The sequence below is a fragment of the Abrus precatorius genome, unplaced genomic scaffold (genome assembly GCF_003935025.1).
Source record: "Abrus precatorius isolate BTA unplaced genomic scaffold, Abrus_2018 Scaffold10, whole genome shotgun sequence".
NCBI classification, from domain to species: Eukaryota; Viridiplantae; Streptophyta; class Magnoliopsida; order Fabales; family Fabaceae; genus Abrus; species Abrus precatorius.
The window spans coordinates 1503887-1518953 of NW_020874292.1; the positions used below are offsets into that span (position 1 = coordinate 1503887).

The 15067-nt window shown below is 32.3% G+C and overlaps 2 protein-coding genes across 3 annotated transcripts; both read right to left on the minus strand.

The window, feature by feature from the left end:
• Positions 1-1965: 1965 nt before the first annotated feature.
• LOC113852398 (protein GrpE) lies at positions 1966-4825 on the minus strand. The gene is made up of 3 exons (XM_027482623.1): positions 4564-4825; positions 3468-3980; positions 1966-2709 (listed from the first exon to the last, which is right to left on the minus strand). The coding sequence occupies exons 1-3, from the start codon at positions 4756-4758 to the stop codon at positions 2500-2502; spliced, it is 918 nt and encodes a 305-aa protein (XP_027338424.1). The 5' UTR covers positions 4759-4825; the 3' UTR covers positions 1966-2499.
• A 1465-nt stretch (positions 4826-6290) lies between these two features.
• LOC113852457 (auxin response factor 17-like) lies at positions 6291-11634 on the minus strand. 2 transcript variants are annotated; one of them, XR_003502444.1, is made up of 4 exons: positions 10242-11629; positions 7551-8506; positions 6680-6767; positions 6291-6551 (listed from the first exon to the last, which is right to left on the minus strand). XR_003502444.1 is itself a non-coding variant. In XM_027482737.1 (2 exons), exons 1-2 carry the CDS (start codon positions 11316-11318, stop codon positions 7586-7588), a joined length of 1998 nt encoding a protein of 665 aa, XP_027338538.1. In that variant the 5' UTR covers positions 11319-11634; the 3' UTR covers positions 6314-7585. The 2 variants fall into 2 exon arrangements, 1 of the variants encoding a protein (XP_027338538.1); XM_027482737.1 differs by having other exon boundaries at positions 6314-8506; positions 10242-11634.
• Positions 11635-15067: the final 3433 nt, after the last annotated feature.

Here is a 15067-nt window from a genome sequence, read left to right on the forward strand (position 1 = left end):
TGAATTCTGTTTAGGAACAATTTTAATAATAATTTGGCTTGGTTTAAAATGACCGTGATTAATAGATTGAACACCATTGTGGTGAGCGTTCTGTTCTGTTTCTATTAAAATGCTTAAACAGAATATGAAGTTCTTAACTAATAGTTTAAGCATTGATTAAGTTTCACCTGTACTAATCAAGATTTATATCTATAAAACAATGTTATTTATTGAAGAGGAAAAGTAGTGCAACTTACGTAAACAATATAATTACTGTCAAACTATATTTTGCCAGAGATATATCAAACTTTAATACCGAAGAAAAACAATATTCACTCATTCATTAACTACATTATCTTAAAACTTCACATTTACTTGAGATTTGTCATTCATATATGGTTCGGTTTTGATTTATTATATTATTTCTTCATTTAATTATTATACTAGATTTTTTTATTATACAAACACCTTATCTGAAATATTGGAAAAATTGCCTTATGTTTTAGTATATGCTATAAACTTTCTTATTTATTAAAAATGCATATTATGCATTGCTAATTTTATTTCAAACATACATTCAGGGAAGATATCAGACTGTCATATGATTTATCCAGCAATTGCTTTTGAAGTTTGTCAAAAGCTTATTAAATTTTGTTGAATTTTTCAGTTAATTTATTCAATCATTTATGAAATTGTCTAAATCAGAAAAGCGTAAAGTAGTCGGTTGTAGATCAACATATCAAATTATTCAGATATTGCCCAAAAAGTAGAACTAGCTGAGGTAGAATTAGGCAACATGGTGTGTAAATACATGATCGACAATGAGTCCTTGGGACGATGTTCTTGTCGTTTTGGTCTTCTCTTTCTTTTGGTGATTTCATCATTGTCCTCCCTCTATTATCTATCTGTATAATTTGTATTCTCTTCCTTTGATTCTTTCTATCATAGATCACATTTTGAATTCATCCAATTTCCATCACTATGTCAGCATCCAACAATTTGTCATGTGAAAATATGAATCATGGCATTGGATATGTTGATGGTTGGCTATTCTCATGGAACCTAGTCCTTGTTCACGTACTTACAGCGCGAGATTTTTCGCCCTAAAAAAGCTGCTAACTGCTCACCTGGTTTGATACTAATTTCAATTCTATTCATAAAAAAATAACTATTAACATTTTTATTAAAATTATAAAAAACAAAAATCTATTTTTAAATATATTAACTGTTAAATTCTTTTTATATTCTTATTTATTGTAAAATTTGAATTTTCATGATAATCACCTTTTACCTGTGTAAATGAATTCGCTCATTTAATGCCTAAAATACCAATTAATACTATAAATATTTTTAAAATATAATTATGACATATATAACTACTTTTTATAGAATTAAAAGTAATATATATGCACAAGTTAAAAATATTTTTCAACCCCGACATCATTATTGCTCTTGTGAATCTTCCCGAGTTTTTTTTTGTGAAAATCTATATGAAACGGCAGTGTTACCAAAATGATGTCCTAATTATATTATATAAAATACCAAAAAGATTTTATTAACCTTAGTCTAAAGACTAAGTTTAAACATTTACAAATAAAAAAAATTTATAAAAAAATATAGTTATTATATTGAAATTATAAAAATACAATAAATAATTCTTTTTTTAATAAAATTTTACTATTAACCCATACGAAAAAATGTGATTTGACATAGTATTTTTGTTATAGTCAATGCCAACATGAATATACAACAAAATACAGTTAATAGTCCAGGGTGCTACGAGCAGGGACTATGATCCCATTTAAATTTGATATATTAGAAATAAATAAAAAAATCACAGTAGGAAAGATGGTATATGATACAGTGAAAAATTAATTCCCCACATTATGCTCATAGTCCAATTATAAATGAACGTTAATAATATTGAGCTATAGACTGGTTTTCATTACTATAAAAATAGTTTTCCCTAATAAGAGTTCTTACTCTCTAAATTTATTCAGCATTGCCCCATGGTTTCATGAAAAGATTTTGCAAGAGATCAGTAGAGCGTTCTAACGCTAGACATTAACATAGTTATCAGGCCAAAAAATGTGAGCTCTACTTATTTTTCAGAACTCAAACTGTGGTAGATTTTTGGTTGGTTACCAAATGAAAAATTAAGTTTCAACAGTCAAGATTTCTCTAGTATTTCCCTTCATTATGCATCTTGATACGAGGGGCAATAACACCAGAAAAGTTCAAGAAGAAAGGGCCATTTTTGGTTTTGGTAAAAATGGATTGCAAAATAAACTCAGCTCTCGTGATCAAAATTAATTTCCTTTTTCCATGGTGGAACGAAAATTGCAGTGCAGTTGCACACAAGTTAAAATTTGTGATGTCCATACTACAGGGGATTACACTTACCTGGGGCAAAAATACCGATATATTGAACACTAGAAGCATTTCAAGTTGACCAATGACAAGATATCGGCGAGGCAGGTGGAACTAGATTCTTAATGAATAAATGAGAAATTCAGGAGACTATCTTTCATCTATTCCAGCAGCTGTTGAAGGTTGCTCCATGTTCTTGTCAGGAGATGCTGGAAATTTCTTATTGCCGGGCCCTAAGGAAACCTTGACAAGTGCTGGCCTTAGAACTCGATCTCTAAGCAAGAAACCACGTCGGGTTTCTTTAATTATAATCCCTTTCTTGAACTCCACGGACTCCTCCCGTGCAATGGCTTCATGTAGCTACATCAAAAGTAATCCAAAAACAGATTAAAAAATAGTAATGTGGATAATTTATGTAAGCTTTCATCAAATATAGCTTCCGAAGACGGGAACAATGTCCACATTTTCGTTTGAAGCATATATTGCAGTGAAAGTCCTCTAAAGGCGTGCAAAATGAGCAGCATGATGACAATGAAAAGAGGTTATTTTAGAGAATCTCGTCAACCATAAAAATATTATTTGAAGGGGAAAAAAATTCAGCCTCTAGCCATTAGATATATATGACAGTTGGAAAACAATCTTGTCGTTCAAGGATGGTTTTCACCAACAATACCCAAACAAGAATAATTCCACTCACATTATATGTAAAAAATTTCTCAAACAAAAAAATGATTTGATTCTTCCAAAACCAATTCTAGCAAAAACTTTCTTTTCAAGATCAAGAAACCCCCAAACATATGTCTCATTTAATTGATTTTTCCTTTTTTTCAATTCGTGAAAATGTTTTTTCAATTCATAAAAATGTTGGCAGTGAGATCACATGCATTTATCCTAGAAGTAAAATTCTAGTCTTTCCTCTTCCTTATAGTTACTGGTAGATGGGAGAATGGGGAAACAATTGTCTGATATTGAACACAGCAAAAATTAATGACAATGCATTCTTTCTCTGTGTGAAATTGTTTCAACTATCATTACCAATTAAAAACAAAAAAATATATATATATATATTCCTCATATAAGATCAACATAGGGATTTAAGATTTTCAAAAATAACTTACTAAGGGATTAAAAGGCTTGCCCACTGTTGCTACCACAGAAACATGATGGCTCCTCATAATCTCCACAAACTGCTTGTAAATACCTTGATAGCTTGCATCAATCTTCTTCTCTTTCTCTGTTGCTGCTTTAATCTGTTGTTTGGCTTTCTCAAAATTGTCCACCATCAACAAGAGTTTCTCAATGACTTCTTGTTGGGCATCGGATTGGATGTTTAGTCTTTCTTTGTCAGATTTTTTTCTAAAATTATCAAAATCTGCTTGTAAGCGAAGATATTTCTCCTTAGAAGCAACTTTGTCAGCCGATAAAGTTGATACTTTCTGAATCAATTCATTCTTTTTATTTGCTATTGAATACATTCTCTCTTCAATTCGAGATGCAGTTTTTTCATCCCCATTAAGAAAGGCTTCCCTGTATGCTTCAACGAGAACCATTAAGCTGGGTAAAGGTTTTTGATCTTCATAATCATCTGTCCCTCTTAAATCATTGTAAGTCCCCTCTGTTTCATCATTCGTCTGTGGAGGACAAGACAGAAAGAGGATGTAGCTAGGGATAAAATTAAGCAAGCAACATCTACCAAAACAAAAGCAACCTATTGCAGCTAAAAGTAAACAAACATCAAGAGAATTAGCGATTTTACCACATGCATTGTTGACGAGGAAGAGAAAGAGCTGTAAAAATACAATAATGCCTGAAAGCAACTGAATCTGTATATATCAAAATTATTTTAATTTTTTAAGTAATGATATTATGATATCATATTACTTGTCAGTATCATACAGGAGCATACAAGAAGGTAAGAGGCAGAAGGAAATTTCGAGGATTCAATATCTATTATAACATGGTAACAAGAAAAGCAGTACCTTCTGATGGTTATAAACTTGTGACAAACCAAAGGCATAACTCTATGTGCTACTTGCATAACAATGAATCACACACAAACATAAGTAGAAATGATTAATTATTTAGTTCTGATATGCATCAATATCAGATTTATGATTGCATACTAACACAAATTAAAATAAAATTTTGAAACAAAATATACAACAAATGCAAGATTCAAACAAGAAATAAGAAAGTAACAGAGTGAGAGCGTACAATTGAAAGGGAATCTTGGGAAGCGAGAAAAGATTTGAAAAGGGCCCTTCGATTAACACAGGAAATTGAAAACCCTGAAATGGAGCGAGATGGAAATGGTAGGAATTTGGGTTGTAGGGTAAAGGGCATTGAAGAGAAGGAAGTAGAACATGGACATGAAGCCAACCAAGATTGATTCGTAAGAAAAGCAGCCATTTTGCTTCTCTTCTCTCTTTCGGCACAACAGAGGTTGTGTTGGAGTGTTGTGTGTTGTAGAATGTTTTCTTTCCTTGCCTCCTTCTAGTTTCAACCAATATATCGTGGGTTTATTTTAAAATAAAATTCAAGCACAAATTACTAACTAATTTTTAATAAAATTTTATTATATTTATATTTTAGGAAAATTGAGTGAATGACATAATTTTTTCTCGCGCAAATTATAAATTCTGTGTCTTCTAATTTCTTTCATTAATAGAGACACTTTTTTAATTATTTATATTGTTATTTTCATTAAGTTTAAAAACCCTTCTTCTTTTTATCTTTATCTAATAAATTAAAAACATCTAAAATATATTTTACCAATCATTTAGTATCTTTCAAGAAAAGAATTTTAAGTAATAACCAAATAGTTATAAATCCTAACAATAGTTAGCATTTGGGTAGGAAAATCTAAAACGATATTTCAAAATAATTTAAATTTTGATGGGATTAAGACTTTAGTATATCAGAAATTTGTAACTTTTTAGTCAGTTATTTATTTCTTATTTTAAACAAGTATATTATAAATTATACCCATGACATGACTACTCTAAGTTATGTATCATATAGAACTTGAGATTATCATTTTACGTGAAATTAGTAAGGTTAAAATCTTTAAATTGAAAGAAGAGTGAGTAATAACTCAATGATCGAACGCTGATGAAAAAGACTCAGCTATCTGCGCCGAAACTGTGGATGTAAAAATGAATCGGTAGAATAGCAATCACTATTTTTTTAACTTGAATTAGGGATGACAATTTTTGACAAAGAACAGAAATATCCCATGACAAGGATCGGGGATGAAGACCAAGATAAGTCACGAGGAGCAGGGAGGCACTCTCTGCTTGCGCCTCTGCTTGCACATTGTGTGGGTCGTAAAACTGCATTGCAAGCAAAAATTTGAAAAGCACCATCCCAGGTTGAAATTTCTGACTGAGACTTTTAAAGTGGCTTTGCACTCATCACAGGTTAGTTAAGTTAGAAACACAGGTTAGTTAAGTTAGAAAATTATAAAACCATCAAACTTCTTTCCTTAGCCATGCCACATCGTTCGGAAAATAATCCAATTTAGCAACATATGATATCAGATTTGAAAACCTAAAATGCACTGTTGTTAAACTAAAATTACAACATTTTCGAAAGGAAAATGCTATCTTAATCCTTGTTTTAATCACTTTCTATAGCAAACTACAGAAATACTAATTTTTATTTCCTGCTATATACATTTCTAATCTCAAAATATGTTGCTTAAAAATTTAATTATTTTTCTAATAATAGCCATAATTATTGATTTTAGTTAAATACTTAAAACAATTTATCTAATTTATGCAATATTTCACATAATAAAAACTTACACACACACAATACAATTTCATTTAAAATTAAACATTTAATAATATCAATATATTAAATTATGCAATTTTTAATTAAAAATTATTATATATAATTGTTTATATAAAACGGAAGAAGGAACCAATAACAGCGCAGAAACGACATAAAGAATAATATATAAAATTTCAAACCGCAAATATGCATTAATACTACCACAGCACCATCAAATGTTCCACGCCACAGTCAAATCCTAACACTGAAATAATAAAAAATGATAAGACTTCAACATCATTCACTTGGCCAACTATAAAAGTAGTTAGTTTCGTTGTTCCAAGTTTCGACAACACGAGCAAAGGAAAACCAGCATACTAAATATACAACGTTAAAAGGGGAGTCAGCTTCCTACCAGCGTCAAGTACCTGCATGAAAGTACCAAGAAGTTAATTGAAACATGAATTTCAGTCACATAATCATGGAATGCTCTTGAACCAAACAACAAATAAAGGTAACCAGAGTATTAGATGTTCAATAATATAAAGACACTTACTTCAGAGGCGAGAACTACAAATTCCCCTTTTTAGCCTTTTCATTTCATGCAATAAGAAGCTGCAACTTTCTTCCTCCCCAACAAAGGACTGAATAATCAAAATAAGCATTCATTTATTATCTTGCATTTATGCAAATTTCAAAGAGGATAATCATAGTCACACAACCAAAACGTTCAGCAGTTCACTTAGTCAGTCAGTTTGTCTTCAATATATGGTATATTTAGTTTGGCTGTGAGATGCATTATTCTCAAAAAACAAAAGGAATTAGACAAGACAATCTTAGTTCTACATGGATTAAAAGCTTATTTCAACTCAGACAGTCAGCAAACAGGTAGACAACGAACATGTTTAGAATGCTAAGGAATTTAGATCACTCAACTGCTGCCATGATGCGATAACATCGATTATGTGATGCCATAATCTAAACAAGTAGGATGAAATCACATTGCGGTTTTCCACTTTACAGTATTGCAATAAAAAACAAATTATCACTTTAGGTAGTTCAGTTGTAACAAAAATTATAATTATAAATGCTAAAGGTAGTTCAGTTATAACAAAAATTATAATTGAAGTCGATCAAAATCAACCAGAAATTGAAGCACCATAAATATATCACAGAACTAAATCTATGTTGTCAATTAGCCAATTCATAAGTATATATGAGATGAAATCTACGTAGCACTTGGTTAGAACAATCCTTAAAAAATAAAGTCAAAAGTTCAAACAAGATTACAAACAGAACAATAAATACCATTGAGCTAACATAATCCATTTTTTCAGTATAAAATTTGTTAGTAAAACATCGATGGATGATTTTATTATTTGATTTGTTTCCGGTGAGAAATTCAATTCACTCAGCTATAAGCATACCTGTACAGCTACTTGTATGCATGACATAGTCACAGCTATTTTGAGAAGTACCATGTCCCAACTTTTGAGGCGCTTTGGCATTGGTCATCAAGCCTGTCAGGCAATTTAGAGCAAGCCAAAGAATCATCCAGTGGGTTGCTAATGCCTTCAGTTTCATTGCAGCCCTTGCGGCTATCGACTCCAGTGAGACCAGTACCATGCAGATCACATTCAACACTGTTAATTTGAATGAGGTTACCAAATAGATGAATCGATACGGATTTAGGTTTTGTTGAGTTGTAGTTGTGGTTCCCAACCAATTCTGTGGCACAGGAATGCAAACTACTATTGCTATTTGGTGACAAGTCATCAGATTGAAAACAACCAACATTTAGCTCTGTTGATAATGTCAGCTTTGGCACCGTGTTGTTCCCAAGGGAATTACCCATACACAGACGAGATGTATCACTTGGAAAACTGCGATTCCCAGGTTTTGTTGAGTTGCAGTTGTGATTCCCAACCAATTCTGTGGCACAGGAATGCAAACTACTATTGCTATTTGGTGACAAGTTGTCAGATTGAGGACTGCCAACATTTAGCTCTGTTGGCAATGTTGTCAGCCTTGGCACCATGTTGTTCCCCAAGGAATTACCCATACACAGACGAGACGCATCACTTGGAAAGTTGGAAAAACTTGGTGCAGAAAATAGATCATGCCTGGCTCCCTGCATGCCAGCAGGAAAAGTACCATAACTCAACAATGTCTGATTCAGGGGTGACATTGCTGAGTTAGTGAATCGTGTCATGGAAAAGGGGTCTCCCTCTCCATCAGTAAACACCTCAGAACCCTGAGAAGATCTAAACCTTTTTGCAGAGGGGAATGCTGAATGAAGTGCAGGAGTGGTGGAAACAAGTTCCACCTGCCAAGGGCTGACCCACTTTGAATTCTGCAACACTTCAGGTTCATCCCATGTAATCTATGATGTTAAGAGCAGAAATAATAAATGGCCAGTATCAGTCATTTGAGATAGATTATAACTTCTAGGAGCACAGCTTCTGCAACAAAGGTTTTTTTCAATGAAAAGAATATTTTGTCACCAAAGACATATATCTAAGACTCAAACCCAAGAAATTAACGGTGAGCAATAGATCCCCTAAGAATTTCCCATGCAAGAGTGCTAAAACAGATAGACTCGTGCATGAAGGGAGAGTCCAGACGTCCAGTAACATTTGTAGGATTTGACAAAGCAAGTGTATTCAATATTCATAAATAGCAACACAAGAAAGAAAACATATGTTAATCTGTCTTCTGATAACTAGTGTAAATAAGACTGTATTTGGTAGTAGAACCAAATAAATGATTACCCAAAGTTGATCACAAGAGATTCCTTCAATTGCAGACATGATGTACCTTCATTTCCATCAAAATTAGCACAACCATAGTTGTAATATTTATACAACCTAAATATATGACAAGTCATACAAATATGAGAGAGATAAGAAGAGAAGAAAGAGATATGGGATACGATGGACAATGTGATATAGAGAGAGAGAGAGAAAAAAAAAGAGTGTATTGCATGCAGTGTATAATTTTGTTGTATGAATATGATATCTCTTTTGAAATATGGCACATTTTATATAAAAAATATATATTATATTTTTAATAGCAATACATTTCAAACTGAAAATAGTTTACAAACAAAAATCATATCCGCTCTTTTGATAAAATTTTGCGAATCCTAAAATTACTTCTTCCAACCAACCCAAGTCTCATGAATTAAACCCAACAAACTAGAACGTCTGGACAAAAATGTAGAAATTCAAGAGGCATAACAGAACAACAAAATAAATCAAATGTAAAAATACCAAATATTACCCTTAAACAGAGGACCAGCAAAGCAAAACTATCACACTGGCATTTCCCAGTTCAACCTCTTCATGCATTTGAAACATATTATAAATTTCTATATACAAACTACCTTGAACCTTCTCCTATACTTTTAAGCCCAAACACACATGCCACTCTTCCATTTTCATATTACATCAGCAAATAAAGTGAAATATATTTTTCGTTGCCCAAAATCTGTCATTTTGAAGGCAAAATTTTATGATAGCATAGAACCATAAGCCACAAAAGCATTCTCAGTCAAGATTCATTATAAGTTAAGACCTGTAATTCCATATAAGTTTCACAACACAACAACAACTGAGCATCAACCACCTAGGTGAATCAAATGACACAATTAGGCGTTATCTATCAAACTTGGTTTGAACCCAAATGAGTTTTATGTTCAAATGAACTACAATTCTATGTAAAATATGATGCCAATGGGAAACATAATCCTCATGAAATGATGACAGGTTAATCACTGAGACTCCACAAAAGACCAAGAAGTATACCCTACTCATAGCAAAACATTTTCCAAGCAAAAGCATAGTTCTAGCCAGATAGTTCTCGGTGGTCCACAAAAACTCTGTAGCCCTACCCGCACGCATCCTAGTCTTTCTTTCTTTCGTTAAAAAGCAAAAGAAAGAAAGACTCAGTGTGGTTGGTCGTAGTAGTCATACAGAAGCTTTATTTTACCACTTCCACTGGTATCTGATTTTGAATTTCACTGATCGTCATCAAACCCTCACACCAAAAATCATAATCAAGCCCAAAATTATTTATTAATTATTATATATATATAAAATAAAATAAAACAGTTATACCTGAAGCATGCGCCAAGGAGAGTATCGCCATTGGCCATTCTCGTTAACAGAGACACATGAAACCGTACCCTGAAACCATGTCATCCTGGACGAATCATCGGTCTCCATAGCCATTTTCACTCTCATTCCGGGACCCCACGCGACACTCATTGCTTCGTTCACAGCTTCTTCATTCACCACGAACTCCGACCAACCAGCTTTAGGATAATAAACAACCTCAAACGCCATGTTCAGCGCCGCCAATTCCGCTGCCTCCGCCACCTTCTTCGTAGACAGTTTCCCCTTCCCGTCCCTCGAAAAAACCTCGCTCAAATTCTCTTCTTCTTCTTCCTTCTCCTCCTCCTCGACCCTGTTTTCCATCCCTCCAATCTGCAAGGACCAGTTGGAACCCACGTTGCCGCCTCCTTTTCCGGAAGTGAAGCGCGTGGCACGGCGAACCCCGACGAACAGCCCTCCCCTAGAGTTCTTCATGAACACGACAGAATCTCCGGCGACGAGCTTCTTGTTGTTGACGAACTTGCTCCAGCCGGTGGTGAGCAGGTGACGCCGCGGAGTGCCGCGGTAGATGTGGCGGAACTCCCAGGCGACGCCGTGAACGTCGGTGACAGACAGATTCTGAACGGGTGGGTCGTCCTGGAAGTTGAGCGGCGGGAAGATGGAATCAGCGCAGAATCTTGGAACAGAGAATCCGCCGCCATTGTTGGCGTCGGACGGCGTGAGAATCTTGGCAAATGAGACGACGTCATCGTCGGAGGCAGCGGTTGGAGGAACAGAGGAAGGCGCGGCGAAGTAATCAGAGACAGGGACGAGGACGAGTTTGGCAAAAACCTCGTCGGTGAGAGGATCGGCAAGGAATTGGACGGAGGTTATGCGACAGAGAATAAAAGACTTGGAGCGAAGGAGTTTAGAAAGGTGGCGTGGAACGGACGAGGCTTGATCGAAATGCCCCTGAGGGAAGTAGTAAACCCTAGAATGGAGCGTGGGAATTTGAACGGAGGCACCGGCGCATGCTCGCCATATTTTTGGGTCCATAGGGCGAGGGTGCGGCAGTGGCGGCGAAACAGCTTGACGAGGCATGGTTGCGTTGATGAGAGCAGAAGACACGTGAACTAGTCTGTGGAATGAGAATGAGCAGGATTTGGTTAGGGTTTATAAACATAGGGAGAGAGCACTGGATTCAAATCAGGGTTTGTTGTTGTGCGTGTGTGAGAGAGTGTGAGAGATCATGTGTTCCTCTCTCTCTCTCTCTCTCTCTCTCTCTCTCTCTATATAAAGTTTGTTGTGTCCGATTCGATCGAGCTGCGACCAAAGGAGATAACAGACACCGAAGTCGATGCAAACTCTCCTAATTTTACTCTTTTGCCCTCGTTTAATCTGTTTCTCGCTCCATCTTGCCATGTCCGTAATCTCAACAGAATTATATCCCCTGAGGATCGCAATCATATTTTTAAAATATAACTATTTTGCCATTCCTCCAAACCATGATGAATTTCAATTTAAATAATTATTAATTATTACATTTTTTAATTTATTATATTACTCTGTAAGTATACTTAATTGTTTAACTTTTGTCTAACGGGCAGTAAATTGTAGAATCAGAAATGGCAACTGCAGATGCATATTGGCGGAACGGTGCGAGATATGGGTGCGTATTTTGAGTTGGGAGAATAATATATGTTGTATAGTGACAATTTTGTTCTCGTAAAGACCATCATCAATGTCGGAGTTAGTGTGGGTAGACACTTGCAATCGCAGGACATTCATGCACCCCATTCTGAAAATAAATAAATACATTAAATAAATATACGGACGATCATTTCAATTTTTATGTAAGTTCACTTAGTTCTACGTTGCACGCCGAAAGATGTGACCACAATTTACAATATAAAAGTACATACGTGTAAGGCAGAAAGCAGCATGATAAATTATAAATGAAATTTAAAATCTTTAATAAAGAATTATGATAAAATAATAGTAACAAAGTAAGAATAGTATCTAACTAATTTATAACATGTCAAATGTCGTCTTACCTTTCTTTTCAAACGCTTCATTTTTTTATTATTTTTATCCATCCATTTTTAATTTTATTTATATTTTAGTTGAATAAAAAATATTTGAGAAAATATTTTAATAGTTTTTAATTAAATTTTATTTTTTTTCTTTTCAAACAAATAAAGGATTTAGGTACAAAGTGAATAATATCATATTAGTATAGAGATATAGTAAAAAAAATCATATTTATTTTAACAAGTGATATCAGAGTCTGGATCTCCAGATAATACTACGTGGATATGGGTGGAACTATGAATCCTTATGTGGGAGGCTTAGTGCGGGTGAACTTCCAAGAGAAGATAAGAGTGTCTCGAGAGTCCAGAGAAAGCAAAGACCCCTCCAAAGTAGACTCTAATGTTAGAAGACTTTGTTTGAAGTAAAAATTATTAGGACATGCGAACAAAGTCTCATATTAACAATAAATATAGTAAATTTTTATTAGTATGAAACTTTTTATATGATGTACAAAAACAAAATTATAAAAGCTTAAACTTAAGCTAGAGAATGTAAAAATATAATAAAAAGTTCATACTTCTTCTAACCTCCAGAGCCACAGAGTTGCTGACCAAGAGAAATATAAACGACAACAAACCTTTCAAATGCACCAAGAAATAAACAAAACAAATGTTTGATCTTTGCGAGGAATTAATATTAGGGATCCAATCATACAAAATAAAGTCTGATGCAAAAAATTGAGAGACGAAACATGAAAATGTCGTCAAACTAAATGAAGAAAAGATCCAGCTTCAAGAACAACGAGGACAAGATAGTACCTCTCCTACAAAAAATAGAAGGAAAAATAAGAGGAAGGGAGTCATAACAAACCTGCCTAAGACCAAGAATGATAAAAAAAGAATTATGCCTTTTGTGACTTTGGATGTAATAGTATAAAATAAACTTTAATTATATGTTTAAAATGCATTAAAAAATTGTAAATATGAATCTGAAGTGAAAATTATAATCAATAGAATTAAAGTAAATAAGAATTTATAACTATTCAAATGTAAATATAAAAATATATTATATTTAATATATATTTTGTCTATATAAATATAGATTAATTTTATTTTTTTCAAACATAAAATATTTTTAAAAATATTATATAATAATTATATAACATGTATTTCAATATGTCATATAAATAATTATTATAATATGATATGTAAAATATAATGTGACATATTTAAATGTACATCAATATGATTATCGAATAAAGTTAGACTTAAAAATGGGAATAGGCTAGGTGTTTAGCTTTTTTAAAGTATAGTTCAGCTTTGCCTATTTAAGTAATAGGTTTAATTTAGGCTTTTTAAATAGTTTAATTAATTAAATAGATCAAGCTTAAACTTAAAAAAAATATGTTAGACTTATTAAAATGATGTATTTAAAATTTATAAACATTATAATAATATGTTAAATAATTTTATATCAAAATTATGATATAATATTGTACCGGATAAGATACTATTTGGTCTTACCTACAGAAAAAGGAAATAGAGTACCCCATGAGTTTAAATAGACCGAATACCCTTTCAACTATAATTAAAGGTAATGAACCCAATTAAGAGTAATAATCAGACCATTATCTGCCTTAAATACAAGGCCGTAATCAGGGCTGACTCATGAGACCCATTAGCCCATAATATCTCCTATAAAAGGAAGGTAAGAAGTACAGGTAAAGGATTGACTTTTGAATATAAAATAACATTTATTGCTCAAAACTAAATCCTGACTTCATCGTTGAGGTACCTTTTGCAAGTACATTCTCCTACGTTAGAAAGAGGAATCTACAACTCATAGAGTTGAGTCAGCTGGAGCACCTACAGAGGAGTATCTAGAAGACTCATGTATCTTTAACAAGAACAAATATTATATTGAATAAATTAAATTTTAAAATAAAAAAATCTTAAATCATAAATTATAATTATTTACATTGGAGTTGAAGAGTATTCATGCTACATACTTTTGAAAGAGAGAATTATATTAGAGTCTTTTGCATAATTGATATGTACTGATTTGCATTTGTGTTATTTCAATTACAAATTTGATAAAATAAAAACATGTAATTTTATTATATATATTCAAAGTATTAAACTATATTTTTTATAACTTGTTTAGATGTAAATCTTTATAAAGATATATCTTTTTAGATGATTTAATAACTTATTTATAAAAATGTTTAATGACTTATTAAACTCAATACGAAATAAGTTATAAAAAAACCTAACAAGTTAATGTATGCTTTAGAAAATGTTAAGAGTTTAGATTTAATAAAAAGTCACTTATAATAAATTTGGCTTAAACTTCAAAATTATTAGATAAGTCATATTTATTTATGCAAAGTTTATTATAATCCAGCCTATTTCCATGCTTAGAAAAAGAATATTTTAAATTTGTATAAATTAAAAATAATAAATACTAAATTCATGAAAATATGTCAATGTCAAATTTATTAATAAAATTCATTAAAATTAATAAGATATTTAACGATAAGAACGAGCAAATAAAGTTTTAACTATAAACTAAAATTTTTACTTGCATTTTAAAAGATTATCTGTATGAAATTTTTGTACTTATATTGATAATAATTTAAATTTTTGTATTCATCAAATGCATACTCATTTTTATTAATCGTAATTTATTTATTGTAATATAAGGTAATCTAATATTTTTTTATAAATTAGTAAAATATAAATATCACTATAAAATAAATATTAGTCATTAAATATTTTTCAAATAGAATATAAATTTACAAGCTAAATTATTTATTTTAA

What these genes read in the sequence shown, in the direction of transcription:
- LOC113852398 (XM_027482623.1), bottom strand. Translation starts at nt 4,758, where the DNA reads ATGGCTGCTTTTCTTACGAATCAATCTTGGTTGGCTTCATGTCCATGT. An exon ending in CCCAAGATTCCCTTTCAATT is followed by an intron (nt 3,981 to 4,563) that starts GTACGCTCTCAC and finishes TGTCCTCCACAG; the next exon opens with ACGAATGATGAAACAGAGGG. An exon ending in GCAAGCCTTTTAATCCCTTA is followed by an intron (nt 2,710 to 3,467) that starts GTAAGTTATTTT and finishes CTTTTGATGTAG; the next exon opens with CTACATGAAGCCATTGCACG.
- LOC113852457 (XM_027482737.1), bottom strand. Translation starts at nt 11,318, where the DNA reads ATGCCTCGTCAAGCTGTTTCGCCGCCACTGCCGCACCCTCGCCCTATG. An exon ending in CTCCTTGGCGCATGCTTCAG is followed by an intron (nt 8,507 to 10,241) that starts GTATAACTGTTT and finishes TTAACATCATAG; the next exon opens with ATTACATGGGATGAACCTGA.